At 46.8% G+C, this 16,277-nt stretch overlaps 1 protein-coding gene across 1 annotated transcript in view; it reads left to right on the forward strand.

Annotated features, from left to right (window-relative positions):
- Positions 1 to 16,277, forward strand: part of FGD1 (FYVE, RhoGEF and PH domain containing 1) — a 38,057-nt gene that overhangs the window by 18,934 nt on the left and 2,846 nt on the right. Inside the window, exons 4-16 of the mRNA XM_065915153.1 lie at positions 62 to 500; positions 1,792 to 1,881; positions 2,557 to 2,705; positions 4,611 to 4,767; positions 4,873 to 5,011; positions 9,433 to 9,491; positions 9,625 to 9,771; positions 10,173 to 10,265; positions 10,439 to 10,518; positions 14,512 to 14,542; positions 15,047 to 15,148; positions 15,508 to 15,633; positions 15,811 to 15,972. Coding sequence (XP_065771225.1) covers positions 62 to 500; positions 1,792 to 1,881; positions 2,557 to 2,705; positions 4,611 to 4,767; positions 4,873 to 5,011; positions 9,433 to 9,491; positions 9,625 to 9,771; positions 10,173 to 10,265; positions 10,439 to 10,518; positions 14,512 to 14,542; positions 15,047 to 15,148; positions 15,508 to 15,633; positions 15,811 to 15,972 — 1,774 coding nt within the window. The remainder of the gene's footprint in view (positions 1 to 61; positions 501 to 1,791; positions 1,882 to 2,556; positions 2,706 to 4,610; positions 4,768 to 4,872; positions 5,012 to 9,432; positions 9,492 to 9,624; positions 9,772 to 10,172; positions 10,266 to 10,438; positions 10,519 to 14,511; positions 14,543 to 15,046; positions 15,149 to 15,507; positions 15,634 to 15,810; positions 15,973 to 16,277) is intronic.

Here is a 16,277-nt window from a genome sequence, read left to right on the forward strand (position 1 = left end):
AAGACAGGCCTCTCAGTCAAGCTCATGCCCTGCCTCCATGTGTGTCTACCACCCACCTCAGAGAGCCTGTGATTGTTGCCTCGGATAGGCCAGCCCCTGGCCCCAGCCCAAGTCCCACAGAGCCAGCCATGTTGCCACAGCCACCCCCACAGCCACCAGTGCCCCAGCTCCCTGAGGGCGAGGCATCCCGCTGCCTGTTCCTGCTGGCTCCTGGGCCCCGGGATGGCGAGAAGGTACCCAATCGGGACAGCGGCATTGACAGCATCAGCTCACCATCCAACAGCGAGGAGACCTGCTTCATCAGTGATGACGGGCCCCCTAGCCACAGCCTCTGCCCTGGGCCCCCTGCCCTGGCCAGTGTCCCTGTTGCCTTGGCCGACCCCCACCGGCCCAGCTCCCAGGAGGTTGATAGTGACCTGGAGGAGGAGGACGACGAGGAGGAGGATGAGAAGGACAGAGAAGTCCCAGCGCCCCTGATGGAGAGACAGGAGTCCGTGGAGGTACTGACCCACGTTCACCGAGAGGCGGGACTGTGTGGAGAAACCAGAAGCCTGGCTTTTACACTTGGTTCTTTTCCCAGCTCAGTATTTCTCAAGACAGAGCATTGTTTCCACTTGGAATGTTTGGCTTACCTGGTCTCCTGGTACTATATATCAGTAGCAGACCTGTACCGTGTCCCTGTATCACTCTTAACTACAAAAATGACCATTCACAGTTCCAAGTTCCCATGAGGAAAATTGCTGTACCCTCATCTGAAAACCACCAGCTGGGCCTCAGTTTTTCCATCTTAAAGATGGGCATTCTGGTTTGGGATCTTTAGAGTCCTGCTCCAGCTGGAAAATCCCCAGATTCAGTAGCTATGTGAGGTTGGGCAAGTCTCAGCTGCCCCACCATAACCTTAGTTTCCTTATTTGTAAAATGGAAAGTCTCACATCCAGAGAGACTTCCAGACAGCTGGCCTCTGGAAGGGCACAAGAACTTAGAGCCCCTAGGAGCCTGAGGCTGTGAGACAAAAGCTCTCAGCAGCAGGAACCCCTTTCAGTGCCTCAGCAGCCTAACACTGCTTCCAAGGTATCCTTGCACTTAATTAAGTCATAGGCAGAATACCTGTGCCACCAGAACCCAGCTCAGATGTGGGGGCCAAGCTCTGGGACTCAGCAAATATGTGCCCAGTAAACAGGCAAGACCAACAGGCAATGAGTTTTATACATTTTTATTCTTTTGGGTTTTCCTCATGCCTCAGGTACTCAGCAAACCTTTACTGACAATGAACTGAGTGGGTGAATAAATAACTAAGATTTATAGTCTACTTAATCCATAGTCTGCTATGTTTCACTTACATTAAATCATTTAGTTGACTCAATTACAAATGGACTTAGGTCCTATTATTATCTGTATATGTAGATGAAGAGACTTAAATACAGAACATTTGTACAACTTATTCAAGCTAGTAAATGGCAGAGCTACAATTTGAACCTAGCTAGGAAGTCTGACTTTCTAGCCCACACGTTACCCACTACACTATGCAGAGTGAATAGAGGGAGCAGATGGCCTGGTGAATGAGTGGCTGAATGAGAAGTACACAGTATCAGAATTGAGGGGTGGTCTTTATGACACACAGGGGAGTTGGGGTGAAGCTGTGAGGCTTATGGCTTCAGGGATGGGAGGTATGGTTATCTTTAAGTGGCATTAGGTATAGAGTAGCATTTTTGGTATTCTGAGAATTATAGGGGTTTAGGTGAAGGTTAGGGTACAGGATGATAGACCAGCAATTGCCTCTTCTCTCTTCAGTTGACTGTGCAGCAGAAGGTGTTCCACATTGCCAATGAACTCCTGCAAACTGAGAAGGCTTACGTTTCCAGGCTCCATCTCCTGGATCAGGTGAATGGTCCTGCAGGGGCACCAGGGCACCAGGATCCGGTAGGTGGGTGCCAGAGAGGAAGTGAGAGGGCCTGAGCCTACCCCTATCAGTGGGGCCAGAATCTAGAGGTGGTAAGGCTCCTCTTTGACCTTGACACCCATCCTGTCCCCCTGAAGCCAACTCTGATTCATGACCCCAAGCTTGATCTTTGTATCAACCCTCATTCCTAAGCCCTAACTACAACTCTAATCCAGATCCTGAATTAAACTGACTGTGAACCAGACTCTGACCCTCATTCTAAACCTGGCCCTATTCCTGACCCCCAAATCCACTAGAATCCCAAGGGGTAGGGATTTTTGTCTGTTCACTGCCTGGCACACAGTAGGCACTCAAAAATATTTGTCACATGAATGGATCTAATTCCAACCTTCTCTCTGACCCTGAGTCTAATTTTGACCTTGACCTTGATCCTGACTTATTGTTCCAATGTCTACCTCCAGATCCTAACCTTGACAACCTGAAATCAACCCCACACACAAGCCTCACTCCATTCCCTCACTCCTCAGTTTCAAGATCAGTGCTGATCCCAAAGCTCCATAGAGCTGCCCACAAACACTGCCCTCACCTGCAAACTGCTCCTTTCCCAACCAAGCCCCAGGCCCCACTGGGCTGAGCACACATACCCTGCCCCACAGGTGTTCTGCGCTCGGCTGCTAGAAGAAGCTCGGAACCGCAGTTCCTTCCCAGCTGACGTCGTCCACGGCATCTTCTCTAACATCTGCTCCATCTATTGCTTCCACCAGCAGTTCCTGCTGCCTGAGCTAGAGAAGCGCATGGAGGAATGGTGAGGGGCCCCAAATCTAGGCTGCCCACCTTCCTAGCCACTTGCCTGCTGAGCCCAGGCCCGATGTGTGCACTAGAGTTTGTTCCTACCTGCCCTCTCCCCTCATCGCCTTTCACAAAAAGAATCAGGCCTGAACTCTGCTTTCCAGGCCCTCCCAATCTAGAATGAAACACAGATCAGGACTCAGAAAATTACAACAGAATAGCAAAGCCCTAAAACGTATAAGGTTAGGAGCCAAATTGGTTGGGGTCAAATTCCAATTCTGCCACTTGCTAAATTTGTGCTGTGAAGCAAGTTTCTTACTTTACTGTGCTTTCATTTCCTCAGCTGTGAAATGAGGGTAATAATAATAGCCTACCTTGTAGGGTTATTTTAAGGACTGAATGAGTTGATACATGTAGAGAGCTTAAAATAGTACCCAGTATATAGTTAAGTGCTAAGTTTTGAACTGTGGTGTTGGAGAAGACTCTTGAGAGTCCCTTGGACTGCAAGGAGATCCAACCAGTCCATCCTAAAGGAGATCAGTCCTGAGTGTTCATTGGAAGGACTGATGTTGAAGCTGAAACTCCAATACTTTGGCCACCTGATGTGAAGAACTGACTCATTTGAAAAGACCCTGATGCTGGGAAAGATTGAAGGCAGGAGGAGAAGGGGACAACAAAGGATGAGATGGTTGGATGGCATCACCAACTCAATGGACACGAATTTGGGTGAACTCCAGGAGTTGGTGATGGACAGGGAGGCCTGGCGTGCTGTGGTCGCAAAGAGTCGGACACGACTGAGCGACTGAACTGAAGTGAATGTGAGCCATTTTTTAATCAGTGCTATGATTGTTGTCATTGTTATTCCCTGGTGGCTCAGACAGTAAAGAATCTGCCTGCAATTCAGGATACCTGGGTTCAATCCCTGTGTCAGGAAGATCCCCTGGAGAAGGGAATGGCTACCCACTCCAGTATTCTTGCCTGAACAATTCTATGGACAGAGGACTGGTTAGCTATAGTTCATGGGGTCACAAACATTTGGACATGACTGAGCAGCTAATACTTTCACATCAGTACAATGATAGAGCTGAGAATGGGAGGCTGTGGGAATCAAAGGGACCAAAACTAGCCTAGGGATTAACAAAGGATTCAGGGAAGAGGTGAGATCTGAGCTGAGTCCTGGGGTAGAAAGGCAAGGTTCATAGGCAATCTCCTGGCTTCCAGGCTCTCCTCTTCCAATTCATCCTTTAGTGTCTATATCACTTTCCATGATGGTCTTTCTGAACAACAATCAGACTAGACCATGTTACTTCCTGATTAAATCATCTCCATGCTCCCCACACCCACAGGATAAAGTACGTCTTCATGCTACATGAAGTCACTGGCATGAAGTCACTTCCTACATCTCTCCAACTGCTATGACCACTGAGGGCTGAACCAAGGCCACTTCTTGTTGTCTCCCCCAGCAGACTGTGACCAATGAAGATTTGGTCCTATGTGTCCTCCAATAGACTGTGACTCTTGAGGAGTGCAACCAGGTCTGGTTACTTTGACTCCCCTACCAGACCATGACCCTCTCAGGGATCAGCTAAGTGTGGCTTATTTGTGTCACCAGAATAACCCAGTACAAGGCTGAGCACAGAATCAATAGGCAGTGTATGAAGTGGCCCTTCCAGGTGTCCCAGGATGTGTCATCCCTTATGCTCAGGGCAGGGCAGAGTTGGGGTGGGTGGGCCCAGGCTGTGGTCTTAGGTCACACTGAGCCTTTCAGCCTACTTATTCTATAATATAAGCAGCATTTCCAAAGGAACAGACTGGCTGAGAAGTAGATTTCCAGGACTGGGATAAGAATGGCCTGTTAGAGTGGGGGCACTGTGTGGGACAAGGATCAGCAGGACCAGGTCAGCCCCTGTTTCCACCCCAGGGACCGCTACCCTCGCATCGGAGACATCCTGCAGAAGCTGGCACCCTTCCTCAAAATGTATGGCGAGTATGTGAAGAACTTTGACCGAGCTGTGGAGCTGGTCAACACCTGGACAGAGCGCTCCACCCAGTTTAAAGTGATCATCCATGAGGTGCAGGTAAGCAGTGAAGCTGGATGGGGCCGACTGAGGTGGACAGGTCAGTGGGGACCTGGTCAGGGGTTTTTGGCCAGACCTGAACCCTCCTGCTTCTGCCTGTCACAGAAGGAGGAAGCCTGTGGCAACCTGACATTGCAGCACCACATGCTGGAGCCCGTGCAGCGCATCCCCCGTTATGAGCTGCTTCTCAAGGACTATCTGTTAAAGCTGCCCCATGGCTCCCCGGACAGCAAGGACGCCCAAAGTGAGTGCATACAACCGGGCCCTCCTCCCCACCCCACCCCCACCAAAGACAACTAACAGGGTCAGCCTTCCATTGCCATGTAATTGAGATCTCAGAGTAGGACCTCCAAACTGAAAGGCCCACCTTGAGTGTCTGGAATGAGACCCCAGGATGAACCTCCAGGTTGAGGTCTCTGCTTGAGCACCTAGACAGGACATTCACGAGTCCCCCAGCCTGAACTTTCCAACCGGAACTCCAGAATTTGATGGGTGTACTCAGAAAGATCCCCTAAAGGGATCTCTTCCCTAAGTTAAGACCCCAAGGCTGACCCCTTGACTGGTTCTCAAATAAAGTTGTCCCCAATCCAAAATGAAACTGAGCTTAAACCCTCAGGGCTAAGAGCCCAGACTGACCCTCTCAGGCCAAGTTTTCTTTACTGAATCTTCACTGCTGAGCTCCCCAGAAAGAGACTTGTCTCATCAAGTCCCTGACTTTCCATTCTGCACATTTAGAGCTTCATTCTGTACCCACCGGTCACTACCCAGAATGACCCTCCCAAAAGAACCTCCAAGTCTGATCAGAACCCCATAAAATCACCTCCCCATAACTGAGTACCCCAGACTGGACTCCATATTTTCTGCCTCCCAGATTTGGATCTCTAGGCTAAAATACCACCTCCCTAGACAAGTACACACTGAACCACTAGCAAGGGTTTCATTCTGATTCTTTTAAATATGGGACCTACTTCTCAAGGTTACACCCCAAGAGTGCTCCCCAGAGTCTCCCCAGCTTTCTCTCCCCAAACTGTTATTTTCATTTATTCCTTCATTAACATAATAGATCATTTCTTCATCTATTTACTGAGTACCTTGGTGCTCTGTGCATTGTCCTAGGCACAGGGGATATGGAAGGTGAACAAGACAGACAAGGTCCTTGATCTCAGGGAGTGTGTGTTCTAGTCGGGGAGATAAACAGTAGACAAAAGTCATAAATACACAACAGAACATTAGATAGGTGCTATGTGTGATTCAGAGAATGAGAGGGTGATGTGACAGTGACTGGGGGAACCAACTTTAGACTGGGTGACCTCTCAAAAGAGGATATTTGAATCAAATATGAACAAGAAGAGGAGAGCCATGTGCTGAGTAGGGAGGAGCATGTCCCTGGCAGAAGCAATAGCAGGTACAGAGTTCCTAAAATCAGCCCTCAGATTGAGTTCACCTAACTTAGTTTCCTGTTTTATACCAATCTCAGCCCTATATGAGTCCCTAGAATAAACTTCAGAGCTTGAGTTTGGCCAGCTGAACTCCCCACACTGAGCCCAAAGATGAGCCCCTCAGAAAGAACTTCCCAGTCCAGTTTTCTGAGCTGCTCAGAATGAGAATCACTGAAGGACAGCCAGCCTGAGATGTGCTCACTAGGCTCCCCAGCCCAAGATCTTAAGTTGACCTCCCTATTTTTTTTTTTTACCCATCAAACTAAAATCCCCAGGTAGAGCCCCAGAAAGTACCTCCAGATCTGAGCCCCACTGAATCATATCTCTGGTTCCACAGTGACTCTCCTACTTTATATTTCCCAGACTGAACTCTGGAGCCTGGACCCTAGACTGAGTTCCCCAAACCAGGCCAGCTGGAACTCCTGGCCTTAGCAGCCCCCCTGAGCCCAAGACTGAACTCTAACCAAGATCCTAGACTGCCCAGCCCCGACCAGGCCCCATCAGAGCTTCCAGACAAAACTACCAAGCTCCTAGACAAAGCTCGCCAAACCACACTCCCTAGCCTGAACCCCCAAAAGAAATCCTGGACTGAAATCCCCACATTGAATCACCAGACAGAGCCTATACCCACTGGACCCCTGGAAAAGCCCATCTATACCCCAACACAGGACATCTCCAGACAGAGTTCCGGATACCAAAGTAGTCTGAGCCCAGTGGCCTCTACAGGCCCGAGCTTATATAACCACAGCTAGCCAGAGTCTTCTTCCTGCCCCCTTTCCTGGGCACTGCCCACCTCCACGACCCAGCATACCCCATGCAGAATGTGTGGAAGAAAGGGCAGCTCTAATGTCAGCTCTGCTGCCTCCTGGGGCACACAGCCTAGGGTTGCACCTCTCTCTCTCTGATTCTGTTTCCTCATTGGACAAACAAGGCACATAAGGTTGTTACGACGGTTGAAGAATGTTAGGCAAAGCATCTATTCAGGAGCCCAGGAAAAGGTGGTAGAACCTTTTCCCCATCCTAGGGAGCTTCTAGTCTGCTGAGGGATGCAGATAGGTAAATACACGATGAATACATAATGTGACTGGTGGGACAGAAGGGAGCAAAGGGGAAGGTGGGAACCCAGACAGTGTCCTAACCCAGCCTGGGTACTCAGGGAAGGCTTTTTGGAGGAGCTGAGCTGAATCCAGAAGACTGAGTTGGCCAGATGAAGCAAGACAGGACACATTTGGGAGGTGCAAGTGGAGAAGGCTGGAGAGGTCAACAGACGCCTCTGTTGACCAAGGGCTTAGAATGCCAGGCTAAAGGACTGGGTCTTCACCCTGCAGGCATAGGAGAACCACTGACAGATTTGAACAGAGGAGTGACAGCAAGCTGTGTGTAAAAACGTGCCCTCTGACAGCTAGGGTGGAAAAGGGCTGGGAGCTTGGAGACTGGCACCTGAAAGGCCTGAACTGGGTTAGGGACCATAGATTTTGAGCACCAAGACTTGGTCATTGAGAGACAGCCTCCTGGGAAAATAATACTTGCTTAGCCAACCATGTGGACTCTCTTCAGAAGCACCTGTGCATATTTTCTGAATGGGAAAATCCAGCACCATGCAAACAAGAATTGGGTACAGTGCAGCTGGGCCTCAAGCATGGACAAGATTCATTAGTGTGTGGAGATGTGTAAGGATTTATTTCGTATTTTTTTCTGATACCTAGTCACAATAGGAAGTATGGAAATACAGGAAACCTGAAAGAGGCAAGGAAGAAAATCATCTATGATGCAAAACTCCAGAGAATAAGAGTGAGGAACATTTTGACATAATTTCTTACTGGTATTTTTAATACACATATATTTGTGGCATTGAGATCATGTGGTATGCACAAGTTTGTATCCTTTCCTTTTCCTAAAATATCCTGAGCATTTCACAGATCATGAAAAATCCTACAAAAGCATTATTTGCAAAGGTTGTTTAGTATTGTGTTATATGAATGCACATTACCCTGTTTAACTGAACCCCTACAGTTGTATTGTTTCTGGTTTGACATTATTGTAAACACCACTGCAACAAAAGTGTATTTGTACATAGAACACGTATTTTCTTAGTATAGATTCCTATCTTCAGAATTATTGAGACAAAGAATAGAACTGTCTCTGTTTCTTTATATGACTTGTTTTCTGATTATAAAAGTTAATATGTATTCTTTGTCAAAAATTTGGAAAAAGAAGACAGTGAAATCACCCATAGTCCCATCATCCAGAGACAACTTTTTTTTTAATTTATTTATTTTAATTGGAGGCTAATTACTTTACAATATTGTAGTGGTTTGTGCCATACATTGACATGAATCAGCCATGGGTGTACAGGTATTCCCCATCCTGAACCCCCCTCTCACCTCCCTCCCCATCCCATCCCTCTGGGTCATCCCAGTGCACCAGCCCTGAGCAGCCTGTCTCATGCATCAAACCTGAGCTGGCAATCTATTTCACATATGATAATCTACATGTTTCAATGTTATTCTCTCAAATCATCCCACCCTTGCCTTCTCCCAAAGAGTCCAAAAGACTGTTCTATACATCTGTGTCTCTCTTGCTGCAGAGACTTTTTTTAAAAATTATTTATTTATTTTTGGCTACACTGGGTCTTCCTTGCTGCAGGCAGGCTTTCTCTAGTGGTGAACAGGAGCTACTCTCTAGCTTCAGTGCTCAGGCTTCTAGTTACAGTGGTTTTTCTTGTCGCAGAGCATGGGCTCTAGGTGTGTGGGCTTTAGTAGTTGCAGCTAACCACTCTAGAGCACAAGCTCAATAGCTATGGCACACGGGCCTAGTTATCCTGTGACATGGGATATTCTCGGAACAGGGATCGAACCCATAAAACCCTGCAGATTCTTTACCACTGAGCCACCAGGGAAGCTCCTGAGACAACTTGTTAAACATGGGTATATGTCCTTCCAGTTACAGGTGTAACTATTACTGTTATTTTGTCTGTGGAAATAATAACCTTAAGCTTGCGTTTTATTGGCTGCCAGCTATTTCATGTCCTGTGGTTCTGCTACTACTATGGCATTAATCGAGTCATTTTCTGATTTTAAGTGATGTTGCTATGGACATCTTTGAGGCCGGCACTTTCTGGAATGGAGAGGGTGTGGTCAGGCCAGGAGGAGGTATTCATGGAGCAAAGAAGCTCCCAAAGCCTTTTTTCTGCTAGCCCCTATCTGACCTCCCACTCTGTCTGCAGAGTCTCTGGAACTGATAGCCACAGCAGCAGAGCACTCTAATGCTGCCATCCGCAAAATGGTGAGTGGCCCTTCTAGCCCCTGCCTTTCCTTGGCCAGCCACCTATCTCCATCCTGGGGAGTGGGAGGCTTGCAACTTGTGGACATCTGAGGGGAGGCTGGAACTTCAAACCTTGCCTTTTACTCACTACCAGGAGCGAATGCACAAGCTGCTGAAGGTATACGAGTTGCTAGGAGGTGAGGAAGACATTGTCAGCCCCACCAAAGAGCTCATAAAAGAAGGCCATATCCTTAAGCTGTCAGCAAAGAATGGGACCACTCAAGACCGATACCTCATACTAGTAAGTGCCAGGGGTAGGGGTGCAAGTGGGCCACACCACCCCCACCCCGCCATGCCACATTGACCCGGTACTCACTCAAGGCTGTACTTCTGCTCTCCATTCCTTCCTCTACTAATGCATTGTATTTTTACTACCTATACTGGGCATTTTTTTCTCAACTTTACAGATTATGTAACTAAAACTTAGAGAGAACTGACTTGCCCAAAGTCACCCAACTAGGAAGTGACTCCCATGCCTAGGCTCTTTCCTTGCAACCTTTGTGCCCAATCTGGTCAGTGTTTTCTCCATCTATTGCCTTGAGTCCCCAGCAGTAAAGTTTCAGGAGTCCTATAAGGGAAGGGAGCTGAGCCATAGCCCTTGTGGGGCCTCCACACATACATCCAAAACCTTTTCCTTCCTAGTTCAACGACCGCCTCCTTTACTGTGTGCCCAGGCTGCGGCTCCTTGGCCAGAAGTTTAGCGTGCGGGCACGCATTGATGTAGATGGCATGGAGGTAAGCACCAGGAGGTGGGAAAGGGGGACCTGGAGTGGGACCTTGGCGCTGGGAGGAACAAAGATATTCTGACTCTGACCCCAAGTGTGTGCATGTGTGCAGAGGGCGAGGGCCCTGTGGCGCTCAGTAGGTGAGCTCAGTAGTTCACCAAGCCCTTTTCTTTCTCCATTCAGCTGAAGGAAAGTTCCAACCTCAATCTGCCTCGGACCTTCCTGGTGTCAGGAAAGCAGCGCTCCCTGGAGCTCCAGGCCAGGTACTTGTCCTTGCCTATATCTTCTCTCCAGCCTCCTGTCGCCTTCAGATACCCTGAGGCATTCTAGACCTAGTGCCAGGGGACTGGCTACCTCCCTAGAGGAGAGAGTATTCCAGAGAAAGGATGGGTCCCTTTCCCCAAAGATGCTTGTTCTTCTGATGGGTTTTGTTAGAGGAGAGGGAAGAATGAGATAGTAATTCAAACATGAGTAACAGTAGCACAAATAGTTTATTGTGGATTCAGAGATTTAAGAGAAATAACAACCAAATGCAATGCCTGGTCCATGATAGGAGTCTTGTTTGAGAAAAACAGCCCTAAGAGACATTTTCAAGACAGTAGAGAAAATCCTAAATGTGAACTGGGCATTAGCTACCAGGGCATTATTGCTAACTTTCTCAGGTGTGATAATGGTATACGAGGATATAGGGGAATGGCCTTTTTTTTTGGTGATGCATGCTGAAGATTTAGTATCATGATATCTGTAACTTATTTTTAAATGATTTATATCAGCCTATATATATATACATATATATATACACACACACACACACACATATGTATAAGATATAGCAAAATATTTTTTAAATTTGCATCTATGTAGTGAATATATATTTAATGTTCTTGTGTTATCCTATCTGCTTTTCTGTATGCTTGAAATTTTTCATAATAAAAAATCTTTAAAGAACAACTTTTAAAATAATGTCCAGCCATTTAACAAAGGGACCTTCATATCCATTCCCTACTTGAATGATTATAATAATAGTTCACATTTAATGAAGACTTGCTCTTGTGCCAGGCACAGTTTTAAGTTAATTTTAACTTAAGTTTAAATTTACTAGTTGAACTCTCAAAACCCTTGAAGTAGCCTCTGTTATTATCAACCCCATTTTACAGATGAGGAAACTGAGGCACAGAAGAGTTATACACCTTTCTCAAGATCCCGCAGCTAGAAAGAAGCAGAGCTGGAATTGGTGATAGGGTATCAAGGCCATGTTCAGGGCCAGAGAGTGAATACATGTGGGTAGATGATCTACTTCTGAAAGGCTGCAAAGAATTAAGAAATCAGAGTCAGAACTCTCATTGCTGGGACTACATGGAGGCAGGAGAGAGATGAATGTGGGCTAGAGGGTGTCCTGGAAGATGAGAGAAGGCAGTTGGGTGTGATGCTCTGAGAGACTAAGCATCTCAGAGGCCTGAAGCCAGGAAAGTGACAACAAAAGTGACAACAGGCACAACCAGGGGAGGGCAGATGTGGGGCTCAGTCAGGGCTCAACAGAGCCTAAATGACAAGCCACATGACTGGGACAGGTCACCCGCTAGGACGGGAAGGAGGGGGCTGCTGAGGGGTGCTGGGCCCGGAAGGTGCGCTGAGCAGTGGAGGGTTTTCTCCTAGTAGCAGAGGGAAGGCATGCAGAGTTTGCTTTGCGGTTGCTTTTTTGCCCTTTAAGTTGTTTTTAATGAAAAATTTCAAATAACCAGAAAAGTAGAAATACAACAAATACTCATATGCCCACCACTTAGCTGATTCTCAACTTTGGTGACATAGGAATAAACTGAGGAGCTTTAAAAAATACTGATGTCTGGGACCCAGCCCTGGAGACTTTGGTTTAATGTGTCTGGGGTATAGCCTGAAGATGGGGAGTTTCAAAAGCTCCCCCAAGTGATTTTAATATTATGTGCATCAGGGCCTGGAGACTTCATGGACTGCAGTCCATGGGGTCACAAAGAGTTGGACACCACTGGGCAACTTTCACTTTCACTTTCCTCTGCCAGCAGAAACAAAGAAGGTGATATTGCTCATATGATTCAACCTGGCACCAGGGTTTAGAAGCACTGAGTTAGGAATCAGTATATATTTTTGCCATATAAATATTTTGCTGAACCATTTTAAAGTAAATTACAGACATAACTCTTCACCCCTATATACTTAAGTATGCACTGCCAAAAACACTATTGTGGCTCTTAAACATCAAAAGCAATATTGTTTAGTGCAAAGAAGTTAGAAAATATACATAAATAAAAAATAATTTGTAAGAAAGAATACAATCAGAATGAAGTAAAATCCCCTAGAACTGTACCACCCAGAGACAGTCAGTGCTGATGTGTTGGCAGAAACTCTTTCTGGCTTCTCCTCTATTTGCATATGTATGCACACACAGAAACACACAATGTTTCCTTTCCATATTTTATTATGAGTATTTTCCAAAATACAGGAAAGTTTAAATACAGTGAACACCCAAGCTCACCATGTAGATTCAAGTGTTAATATTGTGCTATATTTACTTTATCACAAATCGATCATTTCATCCACCTACCAATCCATCTTATTTTTTTAATGCATTTCACCAAGTAAGTTGCAGATATCAAAACCTCTAAAGACTTTGGCATGCATATCATTAACTAGCATTCAATATTTGTTTAAGGTCTCCTCCTTTTTCTTGAGGCAAAATTTTCAGAGTGAAATGCACAGGTCTTAAGTGTACCACCGATGAGTTCTGACAAATGTAAACACTCATGGCACATGTGTTTTTAAACAAAAAGGGAATGCTATGTTTATTTTATATATGTTGTTTTGAGTTAACATATTATAAACAGCTTTATCACTTATCTTGTGTGGAAGTAGTGATATATACCATCATTTCTTTTTTTAAAACCTGAGCCCCTGTTGTTGGACACATAGATTGCTTCTAATTTTTCATGACAATAAATAGCATTGCAGTGGATATTCTTGTAGCTAAATATTGACTCCCATCCTTATTTTTCATGAAATGATCCTAAGGATACAGTCGTATTTTCATATTAGAAAAATACTTTTGATGTCTGGAGTGTAGATGGGCTTCCTTTGTGGTTCAGCAGGTAAAGAATCCGCCTGCAGTGTGAGAGACCTGGGGTGGATCCCTGGGTTGGGCAGATCCCCTGGAGAAGGGAAAGGCTACCCATTCTAGTATTCTGGCCTGGAGAATTCCATGGACTGTATAGTCCATGGGGTTGCAAAGAGTCAGACATGATTGAGTGGCTTTCACTGGAGTGTAAATGTGGAAGGAGATTAGAGGAGGCCAGGCGGGAGTCAGCCAAGAGGCTGGCCCCTACTACTAGTGAGCTGTTGATGGGCCTGCACCAGGGCAGACAGGAGAGTTAGGGAAGGAAGGCAAAGGGAAGGGGCAATACACTGATTGAGCACCTAGTGTATCAAGGATTGTGCTGGGCAGTTTACACATCACCTCAGTTACTGCTTTGATAGCTCAGTTGGTAAAGAATCTGCCTGCAATGCAGGAGACCCCAGTTCGATTCCTGGATCGGGAAGATCCCCTGGAAAAGGGAAATTCCCCAGTATTCTAGCCTGGAGAATTCCATGGCCTGTATAGTCCATGGGGTCACAAAGAGTCGGACACAACTGAGCACCTTTCACTTTCCAGTTACTGCTCAGAACAACTCAGGCTGGTAATTATCATCCATTCTTACAAGTGAAAAAAAATAAACTGCCCTCCTTTCTCAAACTTGACATTCTAGCAGAAACAGGGAACTATTCATGGTTTCCTGTACATTCTATATGCTAATTCACACACTTCACCCTGACCCCCTCTACTTGAGGGCTAGCACCTCCTTGAGGAAACCATCTTTAGCAGCCCCCACACAAACTTCAGGATGGGACAGGTTTCCTGGGCTCCTCAGCCCCATTTTCCCTCTGTCACAGCACTGATTCCCCTGTATTGTCCATGTCTGCCCCCATGAGCTCCTTCCTTGATGGTAGGGTGTACTCTGAGGCCCAGGCTCCTAGCACAGGGTCTGGAAAGTATTAGTAACTGTTGAATAAGTAAACTCAGGTTATATGACTTGCCTAAGGTCATGTAAGTGGTAAGTGAAGAAGCAAGGTCAAACTCAGATCTTTCCAACTCCAAAACATCTGCTCTTTACCACTCCAGTTGCTTTTGGTTGGCCTGCCTAACCCAACATCTTTCTTTCCCCCTGCCCCCACCACCTTCCCTACCCAAGGACTGAGGAAGAGAAGAAAGACTGGGTCCAGGTAACATCTAAGAAGGCTTTGTGGTAGGGGGCTGGAAGAGTATTAACAGGTCTTCTGGGGGTGGTGGGCTCTCCCCTAATATTCACATCTGACCATAATGGGCCTGGACATCTGCCTTCCAATAAATTTTACCATCCCCATTTTACAGATAAGCAAACTGAGGTCCAGAGGATAAGCAGAAACTACCCAGTTCTTTAGAAAGCTGGCTCCTCTGAAGGTGTAACCTCAGTGAGTTAAGCCCTGTAAAAAACATTTAATCCCAGACATTTGCCAGGAAGGCCTTCTGTGGTTTTTCAGCCACTGATCCCCTTCCCCCATTTCACAAATATAAGAACTGAGACCTGGATTTTGGGAAGGGACTTACCCAAGGTCATACGTCTAGCAAGGTATAGAGCTGGGTCTAGAATCCAACTTTTCTGACTCCAAGCTAGTTTATAGGAAAGTGAGGTAAGGGTGGAAATAGATAGTTGTGTTTTGACCTCTTATTTCTTACACTTCTCCCAGGCCATCAACTCTACCCTCCTGAAGCATGAACAGACGCTGGAGACCTTCAAGCTATTAAACTCCACAAACAGGGAAGATGAAGACACACCCCCCAACTCTCCGGTAAGAGTTCATATCCCCTCCTTCTGCACCAGGATCCCCTCCAGGCCTCCAGGTGCCCACCTTACCTTGAGATACTCCTCTCTTCTTCCCAGAGAGGCAGTAGATGACTGCAGAAGCACAGGCTTCTGTTGGTAGGGTCATAGAGAAATTACTGGGGAAACCAATGCCTGGAAAGTATTGGTACAAGTGACAGGTCTTCAATAGCACAGTGAAGTAGAGCAGAGCCAGGATTCAAAGGCAGGTCTTCTGAATCTGTCTGTTGCCTACCAGTGATGATCCAAGCCTGGGCGAGGGCTGGATGGACTGGGCTGGGGAGTCTGAGTTTGACTGTCTGACTGGAGACCTGGCTTTCTCTCCAGAATGTGGATCTTGGAAAGCGGGCACCTACGCCCATCCGAGAAAAGGAAGTCACCATGTGCATGCGCTGCCAGGAGCCCTTCAATTCCATCACCAAACGCAGGCACCACTGCAAGGCCTGCGGACATGTAAGTGTTGAGAGGCAGGGGCAGAGCTATGAAGCAGACAGGCTGGCAACCCAAAGGCCCACTTCTAAGAGGGCCCCCTCTAAGTAGGGGGAGGCTGTGAAGTCCACTGTGGGAGTTGGTACACTGAAGAGGAAGACCCACTGGAATCAGGCTGTTCTTACCCACTTGCCATCCCAGGTGGTTTGTGGGAAGTGCTCCGAGTTCCGGGCTCGCCTTGTCTATGACAACAATCGTTCCAACCGTGTGTGCACTGACTGCTACGTGGCTTTGCATGGGGTACCCGGGAGCAGCCCAGCCTGCAGCCAGCATACACCCCAGCGCCGGAGGTCCATCCTGGAGGTAAGAGCCAGGCCCCTCAACCCTCAACTGACCACAGGGGCCCCAGCCACTCACGCAGTGGTGACTAAGGCCTGGGCATTTCTGAAATTGTAATACCATGTGCATGCGCTGAACCAAGTGATCCAGGCTTCGGGTGAGTAAAATGAGTACAAAAGTGAGTCAAAGAATAATTTTTATTTAAGTGCTTTAGATGTTTAATCGTCACAGTAACTTATCTATCAATGCTTTTCCTATTCTTGTTTTACAAAGGAGGAAACTGAGGCCCAGTGAGTGGCAGAGCTGGGATTTTCTTTTAACTAACAAAA

The sequence above is a fragment of the Muntiacus reevesi genome, chromosome X (genome assembly GCF_963930625.1).
Source record: "Muntiacus reevesi chromosome X, mMunRee1.1, whole genome shotgun sequence".
Classification (NCBI taxonomy): Eukaryota; Metazoa; Chordata; class Mammalia; order Artiodactyla; family Cervidae; genus Muntiacus; species Muntiacus reevesi.